Source organism: Fusarium mangiferae, assembly GCF_900044065.1.
Source record: "Fusarium mangiferae strain MRC7560 genome assembly, contig: FMAN_scaffold012, whole genome shotgun sequence".
Lineage (NCBI taxonomy): Eukaryota > Fungi > Ascomycota > Sordariomycetes > Hypocreales > Nectriaceae > Fusarium > Fusarium mangiferae.
This window is the reverse complement of record NW_024573932.1, coordinates 155,552-173,676: the sequence shown is the minus strand read 5'-3', so window position 1 is coordinate 173,676 and position 18,125 is coordinate 155,552. Positions and strand designations below refer to the sequence as shown.

The 18,125-nt window shown below is 46.9% G+C and overlaps 4 protein-coding genes across 4 annotated transcripts; all 4 read right to left on the bottom strand.

Moving 5' to 3' along the window:
- Positions 1 to 4,321: 4,321 nt before the first annotated feature.
- FMAN_07809 (uncharacterized protein) lies at positions 4,322 to 4,772 on the bottom strand (the record flags this gene model as incomplete). Its single annotated transcript, XM_041821208.1, has 2 exons — positions 4,322 to 4,476; positions 4,529 to 4,772. 2 exons carry the CDS (start codon positions 4,770 to 4,772, stop codon positions 4,322 to 4,324), a joined length of 399 nt encoding a protein of 132 aa, XP_041687011.1.
- A 1,849-nt stretch (positions 4,773 to 6,621) lies between these two features.
- On the bottom strand, positions 6,622 to 7,064 carry FMAN_07808 (uncharacterized protein; the record flags this gene model as incomplete). The annotated part of the gene is made up of 2 exons (XM_041821207.1): positions 6,622 to 6,731; positions 6,788 to 7,064. The coding sequence occupies 2 exons, from the start codon at positions 7,062 to 7,064 to the stop codon at positions 6,622 to 6,624; spliced, it is 387 nt and encodes a 128-aa protein (XP_041687010.1).
- Positions 7,065 to 9,282: 2,218 nt separating this feature from the next.
- FMAN_07807 (uncharacterized protein) lies at positions 9,283 to 12,216 on the bottom strand (the record flags this gene model as incomplete). The annotated part of the gene is made up of 3 exons (XM_041821206.1): positions 9,283 to 9,321; positions 9,368 to 11,970; positions 12,066 to 12,216. 3 exons carry the CDS (start codon positions 12,214 to 12,216, stop codon positions 9,283 to 9,285), a joined length of 2,793 nt encoding a protein of 930 aa, XP_041687009.1.
- Positions 12,217 to 16,679: 4,463 nt separating this feature from the next.
- Positions 16,680 to 17,500, bottom strand: FMAN_07806 (putative small nuclear ribonucleoprotein E; the record flags this gene model as incomplete). The annotated part of the gene is made up of 5 exons (XM_041821205.1): positions 16,680 to 16,735; positions 16,784 to 16,877; positions 16,927 to 16,989; positions 17,346 to 17,373; positions 17,451 to 17,500. 5 exons carry the CDS (start codon positions 17,498 to 17,500, stop codon positions 16,680 to 16,682), a joined length of 291 nt encoding a protein of 96 aa, XP_041687008.1.
- Between the last annotated feature and the right edge of the window lie 625 nt (positions 17,501 to 18,125).

Sequence of the window (18,125 nt, the reverse complement as noted above, 5' to 3'; positions counted from 1 at the left end):
AGGAAAGTTGGTCGCCGGACAAAAAGCAGGAAACCGACAAGTAAATTAAGTTAATACGTACGAGTCGAGGTATGCAACAGGAACAGCCAAGGTAACGAGCAAATCAACTTGGGGTCTGACAAGGAACAGGAACTGAGGTGACCTAAAAGGGCGACAGCTGTCCCAGACAGGGTTTCTTGTACCGCTCGAGAAAGACACTGCACTAAAAAGATCTTGGTGGTGGTGGTGGTGATGATGATGATGCAGTCATAGCAGATCGGGACAGAGGAGCACAGATGGGGGCGGCAAGAATGTGTGAGAAGAACAAGGAAGAGGGAGAGGGAGAGGGAGAGTCGTTATCATCTACGTGCCATGTCTGAGCGAGTCTGACCTTGGGGTAATTATATTCCCGTCAAATTGAGGTCATACCATAGAATCTAAGCCACCCTTCCGAGGAAAACACTCTGACAGACTGCCCGTGCTATCCGAGGAGCAGCCAAGAGAGTAAGAAAACAAAGCTTCATCAACTATCTCTCGCTGTCGTTGAGAGAATAACTTAACGAGGGAGCTCCGGAGGCTGCGGAGCCCAAGCCCCGTACGATTGAATGGGGTTCGCTACTTTCGGTGACGCGGCACCAGGCGAAACCCTGTCTTTAGATTCAAAGGCTTTACTCTTTAGAGATGCAGATAGAGTAAGGGTCTTTGTTTAAGCCCCGAAAACGGACTACGTAATGCCTGCTGCGGTCGTGATATGGCATGTGCCGAATGTATAAACTCATGCCATCAACATATCCTAGTCTGACTGTGACAGCCTCCGCTTTGTCAGAGTCACTATCACTACCACTAAGAAGAGATCCGAGAAAACTTAAACTTCGAGGACTAGACACAAGAGAGGAATATTCGATGATTGATCAACACCAACGAAGAGTGTAAATTGGTGGCCGTTCCGGTCCCGAAACGAAAGAACGACTCCACTAAAAGAATCCCGAGATCTTAGGGTCCATCCACCTGGGGGGGAGATGACATAACGAAAGGTCAGCATGTTGCATATTACATATTACATATTGCAGATGAAGTGCTGTAATTTATCAACTTGACATCAGAGTCGTAATCTGTGGATTCGGGCTTCACTTTTAGCTCATTCCAATACGAAGGTCTCATTCCGAGGAACAGATTCATGATGTTAGTCGTATGGCAAAGAGCCTCAACCCAATCCGAGAATATTCTCTCATCAAAGGGAGAAAAAATCTCAAAGTTTGCAAGGTAATCACCAGGATCATGCATCTTTCTGCTCAAAGCCAGTTGATCAATGGGTCTGGTAAGGCACTTTGCAAAGGCATCGAGTGGACAGAAACATGGGCTGTGTGGAGTGGCGATAGATGCACAAATCATCCATCATTCATAGTAGGCAGAGCAAGGATTGTCTTCTTTTCTTCTTCTTTTTCTTTTTCGGTTACGCGAAATGCCGAAATTGATCCATGATGCCGACGACTATCTTGCCCGGCTTGAAAATGCCGAGGCGTTACTTGCGAGTTTTATGCACAGCTGAATGAGGCTTGATATCTCGCCCTGTTCCTAGCTTACCTTACTTGTGCATATAATACGATATGATTCCAATGCATCCTGGGAATATCGTCGGAGGTAACACCGTAGAATAAGACTCACGTGTTGCCGTTTCATTTCCGGTTATCTGTTATACTCAAAGAACAACTTCATTCTAGGGCGAATCACACGATATTAAATTACATTTCTATTTCTATTCAAAGCGAACGGTTTCTCATCAATGAACGGCCCTTGTTTCAGCGCCGCCTGGAAGAGCCTAGTTTCAAGTCAAATTTCTTGGTCATAAAAGACCCTTGCTCATGAGGCTCGTGCAGTCAATGGTGAGGCAGTGGTTCCAGTTTGACGACCAGGCCATTAATGCTTAGATTAATTTTGAACATGGCCTAGAAACAGAAGCTCTTGCGATTCAGTCACTTCAACGATGAACCGTGAATTTGCGCTCGGGAGTTGTAACGGTCCACAGAGAGCCCAGGCTTGCCAACTCAGCGCTGATCGCCAACTCTAAAAGATTCCTTGGATGTAACGTTCTACAAGCCTCATCTAGGCTTTCTTTTTCGTAAACATTCAACACGCGTCGTCCTGGCAGCGATGAGTTGTCACCTTTCAGCTAGAAGCATCTTCCCTGCACCTAATTGCCACTGTATCTACTCCGTAAAGAGCCTTGATTGTGTGCGTCCATGCTTCATGTTTGTTTGGCAGAAGGCTTCTATCAGACTTCTAGTCTCGTTTCCTCAGTCGCTCCAATCTCGGGCAAGGCCGTGAATGGAGCTTGGGCCATCCAGCCTCGATCCTCAAGACCGGGGTACCCGGTCCTTGGACAGGGGACCCAGGATCAACAACTGATGAGGTCATTCTTTTCATTTTTATGGATTTTGAGCGTTGTGAGATTTCAAACTTTAAAGTTTCAACTCCAGGTATTTTATTGTGGTTTTGTGGATAACGTTGTCACAATTACTCAAGATCTGCGTCGATATCGAACTGGGGAGAATCTCTGTATGGCTTTTGTCACGACTCATTGCCTTCTAGTTCTTTGGCCGTGTGACTCTTTCAACGGTGAGGTCCCAGGATCATCGCTGTTGAAGATTCTCCGTGTATCTTGAGGGAACCATTTTGTGAAACCAGCACTCTGCAATCCAACATGCACCCACAACGGTTATAGATGGCATACAAACGACAATCTTTTGTCCCGACTCGAGACTGCAAGATCATGCCCAAAAGAGGTAGATCCTGAGATCCAGGACGGCATTGATCTTCATCCAAGATCCAAAGTCTTGGTTTTCAGATCCACGGTGACAACGCGTTGAAGATATCTGCTGTCTATCACTTTGACGGCCGAAAAATTAAGCGAATGGTAGCCGATCAAGGTCTGTAAAAATTGCTCTCCAAAAATAGTCACTGGAGAGCAGATCTCAAATCGTAGAGTACCGTCTTGGCAATGTCAAATCGAGGAATCTGTCTCACCGAAAAGACGGGCAGTAGTAGCACGAGCAGCTAACGAACCGAACAGCCGAACACTTTTCTCTGCCCGTGTAATTCCCAGTGACTACACCAATCTTCAAGTGCTTATCCTGCATGACAACCCTCTGAGGTGACGAAGTGCTCATCGTCACCCACCACGATTGGTTCGAGTAGTTTCTCAAACCTCCATGAAATCATGCTGATCAAAGACCCTGACGGTTCGCGCAACCAGAGTCGATCACTACCTAGGGCCTTCTACTGGCTTCCCCAAATCGATCGCATGATTTCAAATCTTCAGAAGGGAAGATCAAACAAAAAGTGACATGCTTATGCGCCATGCGACTCTACATGATTCAGTCTGCATTGACATGACCATTGCGTATGACCTCCCCGCGTTTCGCGGGCGATATTCAGTTGAGCCGGCGTTAAGTGCGGTCAGCATCCGACTGGCAGTCTACTATGCACAGTAACAGTTTAGGGTGGCACTCCAACCAAGAGGATGCATCCCGTTTCCCTCGGAAATGCCAGGATGAACATGTCTCGTGAGGACTCTGTAAATGACAATGGCGTAAAGCTTAGGAAACGCTACAACGTTGTATCTTTAGGTAAATGGCTCATCTTTGGCAATGATTGAGCGCTTAGCAGCGTCTTCATAAATCTATACGCCAATGCTAAATGATGCCGAACAATCTCCAAATCAACATGTGATTCGTACTTTGGTCATTTTTGTCAAAGGCTGTATTCGACATTATCGTTAACATATTTGGAGTGCAGTAGTGGCTACCTAAGCTATAATCATCAATCAATCCTATGCTTATGCCTTCTCGTTGTCACATACACCAGATAGCTGCCAAAATTAACAAAATTACAAAAAGATTCATCATTATCCATCCACTTATGACTTGAGTCTGTCATGGGTATGAAACCACGCAGCAGCGCATCAACTTACCCTATACTGGTCGAGTAATTTCCTTATGCTCAGCGAAATTTACAATAGAACTCCAGATCAATTAGAAATTGAACACTGAGAGTATACACTTTCTACAAGGAGATGGCTCAGATACTGCACATAATTGACCGGCTAACAGAAGTGCTCTCGTTGGCACTGAACACCTTGACCCAGACTCTAGGCAAAGAAACATACGATGATGTTGTACTGATTAAGGCCTCTTATGGACAACCCAAGTATAATATCACTTCTCTCTACTTTGTTTCCTGTTATGGGATAGGATGTCTCGTATTAATGACTTGCTGCAAAGCGTTCATTTAGATATATACCTATGCGAGAATCGACTCTCCCGAAACATCACCAAGCCCCAATTCACTGCCCAGAAGCCCTTCCTGTGTTCTGCAACGAAGGTACAAGTACGCCGAATGTATGAGCCAGCTGGCCCAGCATTTGTGACAGCGAGGCCACATGCTCGTCTGCCCGCCATGTGACATCAGGGCTTGGTTTTGCTTGGTATAGTCTCTCGACTGAAAATGTGAGCGAACCATCAAGATCAACTATAGATTTGGTGGAACTTACGTTTATTTGCAGTCTCGATGAAGTTGTCAAGTCCCTTTACCGCTTCCCGCTCGAACTCGTGTTCAAGGTTGAGCTCTGGCATACACACGCCCGAATGTATTGCCCAGAAGTTGAAATCCGCCTTTTGCTGTACAATGACTTCTTTCTTCGGCATGTTCAAAGGATGTTTGCCTTCGTCTGAATAGTGGTAGAGGATGCCATTATATGCTTCCATAACAGCTTCGATTTGTGAAAGGTGACCCATGATGGCCAAGTTGATGATTGAAATGATGAAATGAAGAATCAGGTTTCGAGAACACGCTCTAGCTTTGAAGATTGATCTCTCCCTGCAATTGGACAGTTCAATATCGGTGATGCTGATCGTGTGCCGTTCGTTGGAGATGATGTTCAGTGATGGTTGGATCTTGGCCATTCTCAATTAGAAATAGGAGTCGTGACTGACTGACATCAAGTCAACAACACTGTCAAAAATGGAAGCAACAAACTACATATGGTCCATATATGCCTAGAAACCTACCTACCAACATAAGTCTTCCCTAACTTCCAGTTCTAAGCCAATATCACTTTGAGGCAGGGCCGAATGGAGTTCAGTATTTACCTTCTGAAAGGAAGGTAACTAACTCCCTACACATCAAGTCAACGTTGACTCACAACATGTCTGTACTTTACATCATCGGCAACAGGTACATCAAGAACAAGCATCTGTATCAATTCGCTTCGTCCTACTTATCGATTAGATTACTACCAGAAAAAGCTATCCATAATCGACATGTCTGGTCGACGCCTCCGTACTGTACGACACAGTGATTTTCTTCGCGTATCATCTATCGCATTATCCGTTCGCCTCTGTCTGAAGAAAATCAGGGACCTCCCTGAAGTAAATTCGATCTCAGGAGACGGAGCTGCCGATTACCCTGACTGGGAAACTATGGAGAAAATGGAGGTGGTCTTCATGAACTGGGTCAAAAGCTATAGGACTATCCCGGAAGGCGAGCCGTTTCCGCCAGGACAGATACCGCGCCGCATCCCTAGAGCCTGCTCTACCATTTATCGACACCCAGACCTATTAAGACAACCCTTTGCAGCAAGCGACCGCCCAGTATGCTTGGAGACTGTACGTTGTACCGTTGAGGACCGTACGTAATGATCAGTTATGGAAGTTTGGATAGGGCTAACAATCAACGCCTAGTCTATCAGGTGCTACTACACAAGACCGGGAATCACTTTCATTACTTGCACATAGCCATTGAAATGATTGAAGAGATGTACCGCTGCGGCAAGGAATCCCCACCTTACGTTGGGCAACTCCTAGGCTAACACATATGTTAGGGGTACTGATTAGGGATAGAAAATTGAAAGACAAAAGAGGCCACTCGCTTGTCAAATATCGGCAGTCAGAGAGCAAAGATTGAGTGATTTGGTAGACGCAACGGGATTATTATAAGTCTTCAGGTCATCTTTTCGGTGTCTATCTGTGTTCTTTTGGACTTCCAACAAGCGCATCCAACATCTTTAGAGCTCAGTTTTTTGAATAGCGAATCTTCATACTAAGTCGTTATCAAATCAACCTTTGCCTTGAGGAGAGGCTCATGGTAATTTTATGCGTAGTTTTCACATGGCAAGGTAAGGGTTAGAAATTCTGTTGCATTCATTCTAAAGGATTGGATGGCAGCAACAACAAGGTTGATACAGAATGCCGAAATACATAAAATTTCGCCGAGTGATTGCTACGATTCCTGTCTCGACATATGCAATACAGCCTCATTGCCTACGGCTATCATTTTATACGTGTTGGCAGCCACTGTCCGCAGGGACTGAAAGTGTGATAACTCGATTAACAACACAGCATAGAGAAGAGAAGGTACCAAAGCCATAATAGACAGTTAACTCGATGGAAGGTCGACGCCTTGCATATAGTATCACTCATGAGTTGATAAATACGGCACACTGACAATCTCACCAAGTGATATCGATTGTCGGAACACGGTGGTAAGCGGTTCAAGAATGTAACTTTATTGGACAAATCTTCCTGGTATCCCATATAGAAGTTGATGTCAAGTCCAGAAAAGAACTCGATCCTACCCATTTTCTTCTCAAGACGTCCACCTCGAGAGAATGGTCAAGCTCCTTTCAACACTGCTCGCGTTACTCTGCGCCCCAGATGCCGTGCGTACATCAGGCCCATCACGATAGTCCTGCATAACTATCCGATAATGTCAGTACAGCTAGCTAATTCATAGCCTAGAGCTAGATACTCACGTAGCTGGATTTGGGAGTTCAGCGTGGAAAGTGCTAGCCTAATTGCAGATCGTTTGACGAGTGCTTCGCTCGGATAGTTTGGAGCAGAATTGGAGGTCCCCGAGTCGAGTCCCATGCCGTGATTCTGGACCCAAGAGTTGTAGTCCGAACGCAAGGACTGCAGTTTATAGGTTTCAGGCCAGCCTGGGATGTTACCGCGCTTGTTGACTTCGTACATGAGTTCGACGAAGCTTGAAGAGACGTCACTCATTTGCCGGGAGTAATTTTCCTGGGCCATTTCTAAATTGATATAAAATATTGTAGTGTTTTAGACCAGTGGTTTATTATGTGGACTGAGTGTGTAGTTGGCGGAAAAGAAAGCGTGATTGCAGAGCTCTTTATATACTCAGAGAGCATATCTGAATCATGAATGATATGAAACAGAGCAAGTCATTCATTGATACTGTTGATTGATTTCGTTTTATGTTTGCCAGCTTTTGCAAATGCTTGCGTGTCACCTCTATCCTCATGACAGGACAGGGCCAAATAGCAAGTGAACAGGCGGTCCCTCCTTTGGAAAAGAAGCGTGATTAAGTTTGCCGTATCCTCTAAGAACAAGATGATTTTACGGAGGCTGTACGATATGAACTTGGGCAACGACAAAGCATCAGTGACTCAGCCCTCAAGCAGTTTATTAGCTTGAAGTCTTGTTTCCATATCCGAACAGTGCTTTATTGTAACCACAGTGTCGTTTCAATATCAAGCCTTGAAAAAGCTACACTGACGCGGAAGAAACTATGCGGTAGCATATACGACAAGTTTAGGGACATATCATCAAGCTACCACCATTGCAGTCACACAGCTAGTGCTCATTGCTATCTCTGAATGGGGACTTTATTAAGCTAGCGATCAGAAAATCTCACTGCGATTAGTATAGTCTTACATCCCATGACTAACGACTCTTGATCTTCACAGCGTTGGAACGAACTTGGACCCCCAGAAGACATATCCAACAGCCAGTGGTGTCCATTACACCAACTCACCTATACAGTCTTGGCATAAAATAGGAACAAGTCTCTTATGAGTGAAAGTGATACCATTAGGAAAAACTACCAGGATATTAAGAGATAACATCGCCATTTTTGGAGCAGGACCCCGTGTGCCCGTTTTGAGTGAAAACAAGGACACATTCATATGTGATACAGTATGGACTTTCTATCTCTTGACAGAAATTGAGTCTCCTCGTCAGATTCCCATCTACCCAAAGCCTTCGAAAACAGCACAACATGTAATACACTGGAAATATCCCCGGGTGGATTTTGATTCATTATCACGTATGTCATTCCGTCTGAGATCTTCGAGGTAAAGTTAAAGCACCGACTGATAGAGCACTCCAATTCATCATCGAAGCCTCGAATGATTCGGCATCCCACTACAAGATTGGTATCTAACTAGTCGCCGTCATAGTGATATGTAATCTGTCAGTCCACGGGTGCCTATAAGACTGGAATAGATATGAGCAGACCAGCCCATATTGATAGGTGCGTCTGCAAGTGTACAACTACTATACTGACCAGGTTGTGAGGCTCTCTCAGTTCTTCTTGACATTGAGGCAATTAGAGAGGTTAGGGCCGGCTGGAAGTCCAGTAAGGTCATGAATTGCCTCTAGTACTTTGAGAGCACAAGCACATAGGGACACCTCAGCGATCTCAAATTAAAACACCACTGTTAATGTACTTTGGTTCTTAGTTTATTCGAGGATTGGAGTCACTATAATTTAGGTATTGGCTGATCTATATATGATAATGAGAGTATATATACCGTTTCTTAACAGAACATATCGCTCCTCATCGAGCCACATGCCTCAGCAATATTGAAAAACAAAGTCCGTTGTCCAGAGTAACTTTAACTTGTATGAGGTCTCGTCTTGTTTATTGATCGACAAGGGCACATAGGGCTCTTGAAACTTTCGTGTCTCTCCGATTCAAGATGTGTGGTCAAACAAGGCGAGCCAGTTTAGCCAATAGGAATATTAACTCGTCTGACGATATTCCATATCGGGAAACATGCTGCGTTACTGGGTCCTACGAACGTTGTTACATTGCATCTTGGGCCTTAGGTGATGCAAATTAAGGCAAGGTTGAGACAGCATGCGAGATGTCTGAGCTTAATACAACCGCAGGATTTCGTTATTTTTGTGCGCGTTTGAGGAAAAGAATCGTACATCGAGGCCGGACCTTAGTATAGCACGGTTCGCATTGACGAGAACAACGTGGCCAGTTGTATCTACTCTTTGGAGCTCCTAAAGGACGGTCACAACGAATAGACAATTCTTTAATCAGAATCACAGAGCCTCCGTATGTAATGCTTCAAACAATTTGACATCGATGACATACAGGCACAGACTATACTGAATCTCCCTACAGAAACGCCTCATCAACGATAATGACTGTTTCGCTCCTATGCTTTCCCATAAATACATGTACAGTATGGACTTCTTTCGTTCGTTTCGCTGATTATGCTGATTCTCTCCCAATATCCAGATCCATTAAACGCTCTTCAAATTAGTACACAAAAAGACATGTCTGCCAGACTTTACACCATAACCGGCTCGACAGATGAAATGGGCATATGTGACATGGTCGTTGGGATCATATAAGGTCCCAGTGCCGAAGACAAGATGCTAGCAATATTGCGAGCCATATCCGACTTCTTGCCCAGGCACCAGAGTGCCTTGGTGCAGTCCTCGCATCGGCGGACCAGGTTCATGACGCCAGGGGCCTCCAGTGGCGCATGTTCATGTCGCACATTCTCCTCGACTTCAGTGAGTAGAAGAATTGCCGCCTTAGTAAATGCCCTGATGAGGATCATGGTCCAAGGCTCTGTCAGGATAGAGCCCTCGACAACTGCGAAATGCAGGTCCGAAATACCCGTGCCAGGAACATCACCGGCTCGAGGGCGTGTCGAAACTCGTGCGAGATCCGACAAAATAGCTGCGCTATCCCTTCGCAGTGAAACAACTACGTTGGCTGCCTGTCGCACTTGAGTCGAGTAATCCAGACCCAACTTATTTTCATCCACAAGCTCAATCAGATCCGCGAGTAGGAGAGCAGCACAGTGGAAATGAGCCACCACACACACAAACCAGCTCTGAATGAGTGTTGGGACACTGTCGTATTGCTCGACCAGATCCCTGAAGAAGGCACCGTAGCTCACGTTCCAGTGCTTGTACACAGCCATGGCATTCGAAATGACCTTCTCGACAGGTTCGCCTCGGTATCGACTTCTGACTGTGTTCTGGAGGTACGAGACATGTCGGAAGAGAATGACCTTGATCGGAGCTGCAGTGACGACACCCTTGGATGCAGCATCGTATGAACAGGGCCAACGAAGCACACCCTCCTTGTTTTCGCGGACAAATAATTCTGCCCACCATCTGGCGTCCTGCGGTCGATACTCAATATTGTAGGATTCGTGTTCTGGATGGTCGGGATAAGTCGGGTCATGGTGGCACTCCTCATCTGAAACCACCACAGGCCGGCCGTTCATGGACGAAGATACGGTGTCGAACATGACTGTCATCCAGTAGACAAGACCAATAGTCCCCTTGTCCTCCTCACTTAGAGACTCCGCAGATGTAGCCTTCTCCAAGCCCAAAGAACTTCCACTAGCATCCAGCACGCCTGTTTCGCGAGCTTCGTACTGAAACTTGAGAGCATGCATCTTTCTTGCTGCTCGCTCCATAAATACTGGTGGTCCTTCCGCGGCAATAATTTCGCTCAGCTGAGATGCAATCGACCCTTCACCCGAAGCGATGGGACTATCGCTGAAGTTGCCCATGCCAAACGGCATATCGTTGTTGTTATCCTCCTCATCTCTCGGCTTCTGTGCTAGTCCCATGATCAAGTCAGCACAAACCACACGGAAACATTCCATATCTGAGCAGTCCTGCAAGGCCCGCTTGGCCTGGGCCCAAAAAGTCCTTTGAAGTGTGCGGTCGAAGTCCTCGTTAATATCGTCAAACTCCGATCTCATGCTGTCCATTTGCGTCAAGTTCTGGGGAAACCTGTCTCGTTCACGTTGACTGCCTTGCGCCCATTGGGTAGCAAATGCCATGATAGCCAAATGCAAAGCCTTCGAAGCAGCTCGGTCCTCCGATTTACTGAGTCGGATCAGTTTCGTATTTTGTGCTTGTTTGTCGAGCTGAATGACACGTCGGTAAATTCTATTGTCTTGCTGTTTTGGCTGACCAACGCTGAGACCCTCAAAATGAGATGCCAGCCAACTCACACCGTTGTTGGATGGCCGAGTGATGGTATTGGGTTTATAGGGACATGTCTCCTCTGACAGCCAGCAAGACAGGGCGTGCTCCAAAACATCATGGTATATCCTCATTAAGTTATCCGAGATCAGGTTGTTGTTTGTCTTGGTCATCATATTGTGTGTCACTGAGAAAGGCGAAATGGAAGTGCTGTAGCTTCTTGCTATACTTTCTGGGTAGTGGCGCACACTGAGAGACCGAGAAGAGATGTCGCTTTCGTATGAGTTGGAACCAGAAGGTGAAGGTTGGAACGGAACATCGCTGCCAACTGAATGAGTTTGGAAAAGAGGCCACCCATTATCTCCATTCTCCTCCTCTGCAGTTTGATGTCGTGAATGCAATCCGTGACCGGAAAGATCTGTGGAAGGTGTAAGATCCATGGGATGTGGGTGTGCTGGTGTCGAATGAGGTTCGAGACTCTGCAGGACACTGTTATGAAGGCCAGCATCGAAAGCAGTCGGATCGAAGACGCCGTTCACAGGCATGGTATCGAAAGTTGTGTGAGGAAAAGCAGAGAAGTTGGCGAACCCAGTTGTATCCATTGGCCCCCAGCATGACAAGTCGTGTGCCGTGGGAGGTGCCTGCAACATATCCAGCAAGGCAGTTGCATTAACATCAAGCGTTTGGTTCGTTGGTAGAGGGGCTTGAGTCGGCGAAGGTCCTGGTTGCTGCTGCTGAGGGCGCGGACGTTGACGCTTGGCCTTTGTGCGCGACTGATCGGGGACGCGGCGAGGTGCGCCATTCTGAGCAGGTACTTCGTTGTTGATATTTGAGCTTGTGGCAGCAGGGCCAGTCTGTAGTTGAGCGCGAACCCAATGAAAGGTGCATTGTTTGCGAGTACGAAGGCAGTATGAACATCGTAGAGCTCTGGAATCAATCTCATCTGTGGTTTCATTGGCCCCTCGGTTAGCGTCGTCGAGGTCGGGAAAAAGGCGCGGGAGGGGGAGGAGGAGGATTGGGGAGAGCAAACCAACTCACCAAGATGCTCCTCAGCAAGAGAGGTACCGCTGGTGCTGTCACCACCGTTTCGAAGCCTCTCCGAGTTTCTCTGAATGTCCCATAGCGAAGGCGCATCGCATGCCCGCTTGGCTTTGCGACACTGGTCGCACGAACGGTTCTGGCGTCTCATTGTGAGTGAAGGCGAGTTAAAATGCGATGAGTGTGGCCGCGGGGGACCGGGTCCGAAGGATCGGAGGTTCAGAGTCACGTCGCGACAAACGTATAGCGACGAATATATCGTGAAATAGGCGAATAACTTGTTGGATATGGCAAAAGATTAAACCAAAATGAAGAATATTTGCTTCAGGATGAATGTTAGTGGGAGGTTATGAGATTGAGATGAGACTGAGGTGGAAAGAAGCTTGGGGAATGGGCCCAAAAATGGACCTACCTGCCCTGATGAATGAGATTTGCCGCGAAGCCCCGCGCTGATGCTGATGCTTGTGCTGATGCTTGGGGCGTGCTGTGCTGGGCTGGGATGGGGCTGCTTAGCACTGAGTTCCAGCCCAGTCATCGGGGCCAAGGTCAGGCCGGGCAGTAGACCGGAACCCGACAGGACCAATACAAGAGGAATGTCCATTACCAGCTCAATTCAGTGGAATGTGCTTTACAGCGGGCCGTCAACACCTCTGGGGCCACTAGAGTGCTGACCTGGTAGCACATCTTATGCCTGGACAGGCCCTGAAGTGTGAAGGACAGTGGTCGGGCTCCGCTTTTCCGAACGAGGTTTCACTCTCCCCGCACCCGACTAAGCCATTTAAGCTCTAGATCGTTGAGAACGGCCATTCGACCTGGGATCACCCTCGGATGCGAAAATGACACGGCACCTGCAGCAAGCAGCAGTCGCTCATTTCTTCAAGGAACTCTTCCAGAGTCAAGGCCTCCCGGGAGAAACCATTCCAACACGCCAAGGGTATATCAAAATATGCCGTGGTACATAACTGCTTTTCGCTGACTCGTAGCCTTTGACTCGAGAGCAAAAAAAACCCTGTCTCGACCTGCAACTATTCCCGTTTTCTGGGACACAGCACTCACCTCGGCGCCGTAGTGGTAGCCCTAGCCAACCAAAAGTTCAGTGCCATACCGTACCTACCTCCCGGGACCTTCGGAATAGGATCCGTCCTCACTCTTGAGTGCTCAACGCTCGAACACAACCAGAAACGGCTGGAAGGATAACTCCGCCTTGGGGGATCTTCCAACCCATGAAGCTGGTCTATTCCTCTTTGGGATCTAGTTGCTGCTCTTTGTCTCAGTAGCCAAGTCCATCTGGGCCCACAGGATTCAGCTAAAGAGAAAGGGGTGGGAGCCGAGACTGTGCTTGAGCTTTACTACTAGACTACCTATTTACGAAGGCAAATGGGCGAAGGAAGCGTTAGCTCAAGATCGAACGGGATAGGGGAGGTTTGGGAGATGGCCATTTGAACCTCATGTTGGCCAATCTCGTCAATCAAGAGGACCCTTTGTTCTCTACCCCGGACCAACAATCAGAGTTAAAGATATTTTACCAGGTTGTCACAGAAAAAAAGCAAAACTACAAAAAAGCAACAACCAACCTCTAGACACCCTGTCCATAACCATCCACAAGGGGATTCGCTTTTGCATGTCGCGTGCGACTCAACAACCAATCGCTCAAGTCTTTTAGCAACCCCTGATATGACCTAAACATTCGATAAGCCCCAACCAAGCAGGGATCAACTTTTTTTTCGATCCCAGCAAAAAATGGAACTCTCGTCATCCTCCTGCTTTCCATCACTAAAACATTTGCTTGCAACGCTATGCATCCATAAACCCTCTAGGCTCCCAAGCAAAAAGCCCAGAGTGCAACACTCCACACACCGGTTCCCCGACTCCTCTTTCAAGGTTGCCAGAGTCTCCACGCCCGCTCGCCTATCGTGTAGCCCAGGCCCTAACATATGTAGGTTATTACCGTTATTACAGATCTTGGACGACAGCGCTGGACTTTTATTCAAGTTGTGGTGCTTCAGCCGCGGATTTCCGCTATGGCGTTTCAGTTAGCGCGGTGATCCACTCTTAATGATGGGCCTGTAGAGCCTCACCAACTTCAACTTCGATGCCAGAGGTCTTGAAACCAAACGACACAAGGAGTGCAATATATGTCACTAACTCAACGCTTCCTACTGTATTGTATCAGACGAAATACAGTGCCCCAGGCTTTTCTATAACTCATGTATAAGGGGTATGGCAAGTCAGCTTCACTTCGTACATGTGGCCACGAGCAGAGAGCACTATCAGTCTTTCAGCATGCCCTTCACAGACCTATGCATGCATAATACTGGCGATATCCTATCATAGTCTGTGGCAAGCTTAATCAAGTAATGCCAAATTAGATGCTTGCGTAAATGTTTGAACGATTGCAAGCCTAGGGTTAGCCCAACTCGAGCCAAGTTTAGACGATCATGAGACTAGCATACACTTAATCGAGGCGACTACATTAGCTAAGTTACGTATAGATAGAACTTCAGCCTCGAAGACACTGTCTTTTCCAGGTAGTCGGTTTCCCAGGTCACCCCGCTTTCATCATCTAAACTCGATTTTATAACCTAACCCAACCGTGCTGAGTTACGGGTGCCAGGTTGACTCACGGTAACAACTGCACATTTGAAAACGATACCAAGACTGCCTGATGGTGCTTTACTTCGGTCCTATAATAATTCATGAATAACCATGTGCCGCACAACCCAACATCTATCCAATATTGCTTTAAGAAGCAGGCTTTCCAAGTTGGGATCCACTCCCCACTGAAGATGCGGGGAAGAAAATCCGGGGTGCATATTGTTAAGGAATTCCACAGACGTCAATCATCTTCAACAAGCTCTTCCATGTCTTTAATAACATGTACAGTGCCCGAATCAAATGTGCTCAATGAAGCTTCACTTGATTTTTGAGAAGTATTTTAATCTCAAATGCACATGGCATCACACGGTAATAAAGGCCGCTTTGTCGCGAACCCCAAGAGGACGTCCGACAGGCCGTTACACAGAAACCCGATATCCAGGGTCCAGACTCCCCTGGCCAAGATCTGGTAGTCGATATGAGGGGAAGGGCGCCTCCTGAGGCATAGAATATGGTCTAGGCAAGCCTCATCTGATCATGACGAGGAGCTTCGGCTTCTTCTAGACTACCATCCTTTGCCAAAGTTTGAGCTCAATGTAACTGAATGGCTGGTCCAATAAACAGCGTTGCCATCTTTCTTGATCGGTGTGCGGTGTGTTTTGCACCGAGTCATTACCTCACCAGTGTAGCTTTGGTGACATTCATTAGTGAGACGCTGCACTGGGTTGGCTTGAAAGGTACGGTGCTGGGCAGTAGGTCTTGATAGCAAGTGGAGACCACAATTAACTGCATGGACTCGGTGAATCTGCTGTTCTAGGTATAATTTAATGAAACAAAGGCGGTCCGGTTTACGCAAGGCAGGGTACGATTGAGCATCAATCAACTGAAAACGCCCAGAATCCTTCCATTTGGGTTCGCGGCCACAGCCTTTGACATGTAGTGTGCTAGCTCCCAAGCCTCGCTCTTTGCGGTTGGTCACACTTTACGAAACTGTTATGCAGCCGCAACTGACACTTACACCAAAGCCGACATCCTATTGGTTTCGAATCATGCGACAATGGCGGGGAAGCTGAAGCTGCGTATATTACCCCTCTCCAAACAAGGATGACGGCTGATACCGTAGAACTGTTGCATGATTCTCTAACACCACCATCTTCATTCGGAACCAACAGTGTGATAACTGACCCATGTATGCATGAGGTGAGAGTGTCAAAGAAGAGAGGCTACGACCAACACCTTCTTCGTACCGTGGGGGGCAAGGGAAGGACGACTTTGGAAATTGCCAGTCGGGGATTGTAATGTGACAGGGCTGGTGATGGAGATAGACATCACGTTTGAGGTGTTACGATAGCTACATGGATGAGCAGCTGCCTTTCGCAGTTGTTACGACATTGCAATAATCAACGCATATGTGAGTCAAGAGTCCTTACAAGACCGATGAGACTGCGAGAAATTCATCAGGCTCTAATAGAAACAACAGCTCGAAGTAGTGTAATTATGTCAAACGGTGTCGTCTCATCAGCTCGCATGGATCCAAGCTGGAGCACTGTAAGATCTTTTTGAATGTAGACATATCAATCCTGTGTCGTCGCCAAGTCCGTCAGGCCTCCACATCTACCTAAGAAGAATAAGAAGTGCCATTAGTAAGGTGGAGTCAACGCATGTGCAGTTAGCATCGTTCACCAGATGACCGCTCCATCCAAGACTCCAAGATATCCTTGACACCCACCGTTCAAGAGGTGTGAATACCTTACAAAGCATCGTGTTTGCCACGGCGGAAAGATGAAACGCGTATAATGTTTATTGGTCCACAAGTGTCCTTTTTGCAAGACAAACAATTCTATGGTCAGGCCAAGTCTTCTTTCTCCGCGCCATTCAACCCATTTGCAGTGGCATACTCAAGAGATACTGAGCGCCAAGACTAGAAAGTGCCTCGTTGGCCATCAATTCGGCCAGGCGGGTTTGTGTATTCGTTCTTGTTTCCACCGACTCCAAGTCCAGATTCCATTACAAGGCTGTTTATTTCGAGACGTTTTGGATTAATGAGACGTTGTCTCCCTTCAACATTATTTGACCTGGGAGCTGTTAGTTGGCTTCAAAACTGGCAGATTCAAGGGACGTACCAAGAGGTCTCCTGGTCTCCTTCTCGTTAGTCTTAGTGACCTGCTTGACCTCCACGGCTTCATCGATGACTAGATTCATGAACTCGTCGAATCCCTGTCGATAGTCAGTAGTCATTCTTCAACACAGTTCGACATGTACTGACTCTGATCTTGCCTTCAATACGGATGGAGAGCTGCTCGTACAGCCAGATGCTGACTGTGGCGTGCTGCGATTGTTAGCAAAGTCCAAAGATATTTCCGAGTTCTTTCAGCTCGCCGTCGCGGACTCGAAACAAAAAATTATCATGACCCTCGGTTCCTTGCGGGGAAATGGGGTGCTATTGTTGTCTCCAGTCTGTTCGCGAGGGTTCGGGACAGTGGTGTCCGACAAGGCAGCCCCGATTCAACCACAGCTGTCCCAAGAAACAATAAAGCAACAAGCACCACATAAAGATCATTAAGTTGTTCAGCTTTTGCGATATCGACATCGTCCGGGGCAGCCTCGGTGCAATTTGTGTTTTCGAGGTCCACCCAGCGGTCAAGCGTAAAAGCGATCGGTAGCGCGCGTAGAGACAAGACTTACTTCTCGGAGAAGCTCGAAGATATACTTGCTACAGAACGATTAGAACAATGCCTCAAATATCCAGAAACCATGCGATCGCGTCGCAGAGGGGAGCTCAAGTCTTACATGGGAGGCAGCATAAGACGGCGACCACCGCCACCACCACGACCAGTCATTTTGTGAGGGATAGCGCAAAGTATCGAGAAACTGGTTGAGGGTGCTCTTGCGCCGAGGATCGGGGTTGGAATGGGAGGTAGAGAGGTTCGATTGTTTGATCACCGCGAGTCTGTTGTCGCAAGATCGAAGTGGAAGCTCTAAACACCAACCCAAAATCTCGGCGGAGGTGGGGTAATGTTTATCCGCGATATCAATGAATCTCCCGGGTAGGTAGGTCAACATAGGGAGACTGGCATTCTGGCCGGATCATTTATATCCTGCAAATTACTTTTGTCCTTGTGTTGAAATACTCAAATCAATATTTCTAGTATGTGTTTTGTTTAGATTAAATAGGGATTGGTTCTCTACTCAAGTTTTATTTTGTATTGCCTCTTACATTACAAACACACATCACAATGACTGAGGGAGAAGAAATAGATTTCAAGAGGATACAGGGGACCTACCAATTCATAAAACTGACAGTGCTCTTTAGTATTAGTGTATTCAGTTCTGTATATGATTATAACCTATGCTAGTCAAAAGAACTCGCAATTGGATCACAACGTATACAGAGAGTTATATCTTAAATACCTAGTACCTTAAAGAACAAGCCACCGAAGTATTATTTCACAAGAAACAACTGAA